Source organism: Arvicanthis niloticus, chromosome 9 (genome assembly GCF_011762505.2).
Source record: "Arvicanthis niloticus isolate mArvNil1 chromosome 9, mArvNil1.pat.X, whole genome shotgun sequence".
Lineage (NCBI taxonomy): Eukaryota > Metazoa > Chordata > Mammalia > Rodentia > Muridae > Arvicanthis > Arvicanthis niloticus.
Genome location: NC_047666.1, coordinates 67,920,394 through 67,928,181, shown reverse-complemented (window position 1 = coordinate 67,928,181; position 7,788 = coordinate 67,920,394). Strand labels below are relative to the sequence as shown.

The 7,788-nt window shown below is 34.3% G+C and overlaps 1 protein-coding gene across 1 annotated transcript; it reads right to left on the bottom strand.

Annotated features, from left to right (window-relative positions):
• Positions 1–574: 574 nt before the first annotated feature.
• On the bottom strand, positions 575–7,750 carry LOC117715444 (natural killer cells antigen CD94-like). The gene is made up of 6 exons (XM_034512255.2): positions 7,367–7,750; positions 5,996–6,088; positions 5,799–5,855; positions 4,207–4,358; positions 2,941–3,044; positions 575–1,458 (listed from the first exon to the last, which is right to left on the bottom strand). The coding sequence occupies exons 1-6, from the start codon at positions 7,371–7,373 to the stop codon at positions 1,338–1,340; spliced, it is 534 nt and encodes a 177-aa protein (XP_034368146.1). The 5' UTR covers positions 7,374–7,750; the 3' UTR covers positions 575–1,337.
• Between the last annotated feature and the right edge of the window lie 38 nt (positions 7,751–7,788).

The window sequence follows — 7,788 nt, the reverse complement described above, 5'->3', positions numbered from 1 at the left end:
CCCAGAGCGTTCCCAGCCAACTACCCACAGCCTGGTGTGAAGAACCCTGCGATTCTCCAGCCATAATTACCTACAGAAATCAAGTAATCTATCATTTTTACGGGTTATTTTTTGAACTTTTCTCAATTGTATAAATGGAGAAAAAGACTCTGACAAAGTTCAATTTCCCATCACAGTACAAACCCTAGATAAATCAGAAATATCAGGAGCACACTTCAGTATATGTCTTAATACATGACAAACTTATGGCCAAAATGGCAATAAATGGAGATAAATTGATGTTATTTCACTTAAAATCAGGAATGGGACAAGGCTCTCTATGACTTAATATAGTGCTTCAAGTCATAGAAATTGTTCAGGGAAAAATATATATTAATATTAATATTAATATATTGATATTAATAATATTAATTAATATTAATAAATGAAACCACATTTATCTGCAGATGTTTCTGTACTTTAAAGATCCTAAAGATAGCATCAGAAAATTCATGAATGGGAGAAATACTTTCAGCATACAACAGCACACAAAAATCAACAAAATAATCAGTAGTAACCTTGAAATACTGAAGGAAAAATGAAGAAGGTGCAAGGAGATGAAAAGATGTTCCCCTGTGCTCATGGTTGGCTAGAACTACTGGTCTGAGATAATCATGTTCCTCAAACTCATCTCCAGGTACAAACATTGAAACCACGGGGATGCATATGACTTCGTTAAACTTTATTTAATGTTTCCAAGAAAACTTTACAGAAATACGTGAATAAAATTGTTTCTCTAAAAATTCATAAAGAAATATATGGAAAACAAAATCAGAAAAGCAAATCTATTCACAATAGTTAAAAACAATACCTAGCTGACCAAGGTGTGTAAGACTTCTAAAATGAAAACCTTGAAATACTGAAGGAAAAATGAAGAAGGTGCAAGGAGATGAAAAGATGTTCCCCTGTGCTCATGGTTGGCTAGAACTACTGGTCTGAGATAATCATGTTCCTCAAACTCATCTCCAGGTACAAACATTGAAACCACGGGGATGCATATGACTTCGTTAAACTTTATTTAATGTTTCCAAGAAAACTTTACAGAAATACGTGAATAAAATTGTTTCATAAATCACACTATTTATAAAACCTCTCTATTTTGATTCATCCTAATTTTATGCACAAGTGTGAAAAAGTCATCGAGCATAAATTACTTGGGTTAAATTGTATGAACATGATGTGCTAGCAAGCAGAAACATTCAACAGACACAAGATGGAAAAGTAGTAACACTGAGAGCTGTTACTATTTTTAGGAGGCCTGGACCTTTCTTGTCTATACCCTTTGCTTTAAGACACATTTAAATAGACAGTTGCTTACAAATATAACGGTTTTTATATTCACAGGAGTCAGAGGAAACTGTGTTGCTTGGACTATAAACAATGCACTGCTCTCCCCTGATATTTGAGAACTCTGGAAATCTGTAATGAAGAAGAAAGTGTTAACATGTGTGAAACAGTAAGGATGTTTAAAGTTATTTTTATTAACTCAGAATGTAGAAAACCACTTGAGGGGAAAATTTACTGAGTGGCTTGAGATTTTGTTTGGTCTTCACAGTTCTGACGTACAATGCTACGTGTAATTCAATTACTCCCTCACCGGCCCCTAGCACTAAGACCACAGAATGTGATTCTAAGTATGGTTCTGTTATGTGTTTTTTTGTGGGTTTCCCCCTCTATCAGTTGAGTTGTTAGTTTTGTTTTCTGAGATAGTCTCAGTACTCACTATGTAGACCAGGCCTCAAACTCAAAGAAATATGCCTGCCTCTGCCCATGTAGTACTGGCATTAAAGGTATGTACCACCATGACTGGCCAGAAGTGGTTTTGACAATATGCTGGTCTTCTATTTGGTTATGAAGTATGAGTTAGGCAAAACAAACAAACAAACAAACAAACAAATAAAAATAAAATAATCAAAGTAGAAGCCCAAGAAACACATGCACACACTGAGATATACATATTAGCAGACACAGAAAACCCATAAAAACAAAGTTGGAAAACATATGTGAAAGATTAAAGAAAAAAGTGCCCTGACAAAGTATTCAAAAGAAAACAAAAAACATCCTCCAAAAATACCACTTGTTTACTGGTCAACTACTGCTGGGCATAATGGAGGCTGCCCTTAAGTGTGGTTTGTATTTTTGAGGGGATGACAATCTGGGAGGAGTTAGAGGAAGAAAGCTGTTATCAGATTACACTGTATAAAAGAAAACCTACTATGTAGATGTAGATATAGATGTTGATATAGATGTTGATGTAGATGTTGATGTAGATGTTGATATAGATGTTGATATAGATGTTGATGTTGATGTAGATGTTGATGTAGATGTTGATGTAGATGTTGAAGATGTATATGATGTGTATGTATATGTACATACACATTTATGAGTTGACCTAATCTAGGGGAAAGAACATAAACATAAACTTTGTCACAATACGAGTCTCTAGATTTCATGTTTGTGAATGAGATCCAAGGATAACACTTATACAGAAACTAATAGCTGAATATTTGAAGATAATAAAAAAAAAAACAGGATACTCCAAAAAAAAAAAAAAAAAAAAAAAAAAAGAATATACTGTGGTCTCTGGGCCTGCCTGTATCTGAGATCGCTTGAGCATGCATAGACACATAGGTGTTTGTATCATTTTTCAGTAAGAAAAAGACTAAAATTCTCTTATGGTATCAGGCACTCAATGTTCATATCACTTGAACATAAACCTGAATGTTGTGGATAGAGCAGTGGCTGCTGCCCTGCTGTTTCCTAGGGCTTTTATATAGTCTCATGCTCCACACAAAATATTTAGATTTCTGAGTCCCTGGCTGTGAGTTCTCAATAACCGTAGTTAGGATAAATTTGCAAAATATAACCCCCCCCCAAAGTCCTCAACAATCAGAAACTTACAAATCTTTTGAGAGAATTGAGCCATTCTCCCACAGCCAGGCATTTCTTTCTTCACTATAATGCACTCCAATCCAGAAAAAGGTTTGACTGGAGTTCATAAAACTCTATATAGAGACAGAAAGGACAAGCTAACCAAATTTGAATATGCTCTGAGATCCACATACTTTAAAGGCATTCAGAATAAGATACAGACTCAGATTGAAATCATTCTGATTTTCTGATTTGGAAGTCATTATCACATGCCTTAAATTTCTCAGTTATGAAGCCCTTCATTCATATGGAAAACACTACAAAATCTTGGTTCTTGAAAGATGAAAATTATCATAAAGAGGACAAGAACTTTATTCTGTGTTATGGTTTCTTCATGGGATTAAAGATTAAATGTGACGCCAGTGTCAGCATCTTGTAACCTCTGCAACCTGAGCAAGGCAGGACAACATGAGAGTTTTTTCATAAGAGCTGAGTTATTTCCAAGATGAGCCTGGTGGTACAAACCTATAATCCCTGGCACTTAGGAGGCTGAAGTGGAGGTTCATTTTGGAGGTTCATAAAGAGAGCTTAAAGGAAAACCACGGATGCTTGCCTTTGTCTCAAAGCACATAGTAAATATATATATATATAATATATATATATATATATATATATATATATATATATATTATATATATTTATATTATATATATACATATATTATATATACATATATAAATTATATATATAATTTTTATATATACACATATATTATATTATATATATATATGTATATATATATTAGAGTGCTTGTCTGGCATGTCTCAGTTCCTAGGTTCAATCCCCTATGACACACACAATAAGAACAGTAATTATTTGAGTAATTTTATGATCATATCATCCATTACTGGTCTTACATTACATTCCAGAAAGATGGCAAAAAGCCATATAACATATGCATAAGGTTGTGTAGTCTGCTCCAATAAATAATAATTAAAAGTTCCTCTTTGGGTCCTTTTGGCACTGTTAAGAATACTAGCCTACTAATACTAAAACAGTTGGGGGTGCACATTAGCTCCTAATCTATTAAAATATTAACCTCTATAATACAAATTTTGAAGACATTTTGGAGGCTTTTTAGTGTATATTTCAAGGTACATCAAACTGAGGGTCATGAGCTCAGACAGAAACATCATTGTCTACTTGGTAACAAAGACTTACATAAGAGTGGTCAGTTTAGTCAGGTAGCACATGTCTGTAAGTGAGAAAGACTGTAAGAAACAATGAAGTACTTGCCAATTCATTTCTGGTTTGGAGTTGAAGAAGACTGGAATTCTGAGAAGCACAGAAATCTCTACTTTCTCTCCAAGACATTTCTTCTTTGGAAATAAAGTAACAGTTGCATTGATACCCAATCCACTTTTCCATGCAAGAACAGCATTCAGAAACTAAAAAACAAACAAAAAAAATCATTACAGATTTCAACTTCTTTGGTGCTTGTTGACATCCAAAGATTATTGGTTCGCTATTCATTTTTTTTTTTTACAAATATTCCTTCAAAATGTGTTATACATGTCATGTTTCTGAACTATTCAGCCAAACACTTTGCCTTGTGGAAAGGGTATTCTAAAGATAAATTCAGAATGACACCATTCTCAATCCATTGTTATTTTTTGTGATAACTAGATCTGAAGACAAAAGAAATCCAGCCTATAGCAGAGGACAGGATTGGACCAGAGTCAGAAGAACAATTGTGAGGATGTATCCACTGCTGAGGATAATGATGAATGTAATAGTAGTCAGAGGAAAGAGGCTTACAGGGGGAAGCACTCTACCAATTCCTTAAGTCAAAGAAGGGTACAGTACTTTAAAAAAAAATTTGTGTTCAGATATTTTCTTTTGAAAAAATGAGTGTATATAAGCCAGTTAGCTTTAAGTCTGATTGATAGTTAGGGGTGACAGTGTATCCCCAGTTTCTCTCTTCTTCAGTAATAAACATCAAGACATATAGTAGGCACTCAAATCTTTATCACATAAATGGCACTAACATTGAGATAAGATAAAAGTTAACTGTGTGATCAGAAATCTATAAACTTGAGGAGCATTTGAAAGGGGATATTAAAATAGAGTTTGAGCCTATCTTTTATGAATAAGGTCTATTCTTACAGAGATGTCTATACTGTATTCTGAATCTCAGAAACTGAAGGAAAGAATATGAAAGCATAGGTTGTTAGCAAACACAAAATAAGACTTGTCTGTAATGTGTATTGCCATTTAACTATTCATGAACACTCATTAAGAAACATGTATGTACTGCTTCAGACTAGTATCTTCTCTTTTCATGAACACTATGACAATTTTATGCTAGACTTTGGACCTGAAATTTTCCTTAAAGACCCATATGTAAGAACATTTGCATCCAACTTGTGAAGATACAGCAATGCCACCTTTTATATGTAGAATACAGTGGTTCTTTTCAGGGTACTGGGGGAGGCTTTTGCATGAAGAGTGGAAACTCTTCTCTTCATTTTCTCCTTCCTCTCTTCTGGTTTTTAGCTATGACACGAGGGGCTCTGCACCCACACATGCTTCCACCGTGACACAATGTCTCAGCTTAACTGCAAGAATGTCAGGCCCAGATAACCACACACCAAAACTTCTAAAACTCCAAGGAAAAAGTGAACCTCTGCTCTATGTAGTATTTACATAAAGTATTTCTTAAGCTGGCTTACATGCCTGATTCAACGTAATTTTATTTATTTTTTATAAAACAATAAAGTGGGACCGTGTTATTCAGTAAAACTATGCTACTGTATATGAAAAATTAGCTACTGTTTTATCCTCTCTGAGTCATGAAGTTTGTGAAAAAAAAAAAAAATGGAACCTACCTTCTTGGAATTCTAGGGATGAAGAAAGTGTTGATTGAATGTTCTGTGTAGTAAATGCTATAAGAAATTATATGGATTTGTTTAGTTTGACATGTTTGTGAAATAAAATATTACATGTTAGAAAAATTAAATGTTTATTATTAAATTATTTCATCACAGTGTTGATTTTTTCTATAGACTTGCTTAGAAACACTTACAATTTATCACCAAAACTCCCAAAGTAACCATCAAGAAACAACATTTTATTCCAAAGATCAGGGACATCAACCTCCACCGTGTGATCCTAAAAACTATAGAAAAATATCAGAAACATAGATTAATGACTAACAGATTAAAGTACAACAATAGAAGATGATGTTCTTAAGAACAGAAACCAGTAAGAATGAACCCGAAGACTTCTTCCTGTTGTGGCACAGACATCTCTCCAGTGAAACACTGGAGAACGAAGATGTTCCTTCAGAACACCACCCATTAGCAATCTTTTGAAGTGGTGTACCTTGTTCTTTCATGAGGTTATTTATATACATTTTCTGCCTCATTAGAGTCATTTACCACTGACTCTTTAAATGAGCAGTGAAACTTATCTCTACGGTTAGAATAGATCCACAAGCAGTCGTGATGCTTGGTGGGATTGCTTAATAATCATTTTGTCTCTCAAAAATGCCATGAATAAAAAAATTCTGTGTTAGAGAGATGATTTAAAAATGGTTAATCACAATGCTATTTTCTTAAGGTATAAAGTTAGAAAATGCCCACTCAAAATCAAACAGAATATTGTCAAGACCTAGAGTCTGTCATTTATCAAATACCATCCTTGTCAGAATACCATCATGCAATATGTTCCTTTTGAATCCAGACCATGTTTTGATTAGTGGCTTGTTAATGTCTGAAAGAAAATAAGGAGGAACCTTCTAGACCTGATATGGTGGGAGGTTCCATACCAAGTATAAATGGAGGATCTGAGTTCAGTTCACAGCACCTTGAATTATGACACAAAGCCAGCCTTTGAATTTCTGTTTTCTCAACATTATGTTAGGTCATATTCAAAATCACTTTCCATTGGCTAAGATATTTCAATATGAGAAGAATATGAATTAGTAACACAATACTATCAAACATAGTTCTACCACTAACAACAGTATACAGTCCCAGTGAGCCTGAGTGATTTTCACCGCCACAACACAGAAAGAAAAGTTATAAACTTGTCAGTGTCCTTAATATTTGGTCATCCTTATTCCCATGTTAGAAATATGGTGTGAGTTAATCAATTTCATTTCTGTTTTACTCTGAACTTAACATGATGTCTAATAGGCATCACTTCTTAACTCAGGAAAAGTTTACAAAAGTATTCACTTTATAAAATCATGCTCAAGTTTCAAAACACAGAATCGAGAAAACAATGAACACAGAAAGCATCAAAGCATGGAAAGTCTAAAAATATCTACTGCTGATTATGTACTTCCTGTTTTTTTTTTTAAACCTGCAGTGAAGTTAGTTAATCCTTGAGGCATCCTTTCTGGTTATTATTTTATCATTCCTATTACATCTGCTGACAGGGGTACACGTACCTGCCATGAGAAGTGATGTCCAAGGATGGTGCAGAGATGTGTTTGTGCTTTTTAAAGAACGGTGTGGATCACAGAGCTGAGCAGGAAGCTAAGGAGGACACAGTAAGCATTAAAAAAAGAAGAAACATTGTGTGTTGTGGTGATGCTATTGAATCATCTGTTGGTGGTACACGGATGCACAGTAGGAATGAGCAGAAGAAAGACCGCAAGCTTTGAACAAGACCCAGGAACCACTGCACACAGGAAATTCACTCTTCTAATTTTGTTACAAAATACTACAGCAAAATAAGTTTGGCGGGATGTGCTCACAACAAAGTTGTCCCTAAAAGCAGTTTAGAAAATAGGGGCAAGGTATATAAATCATGGTAAATCCACTTAGTATCATAAATCCCACACAGAATTTCCACCTTTATAATAACATA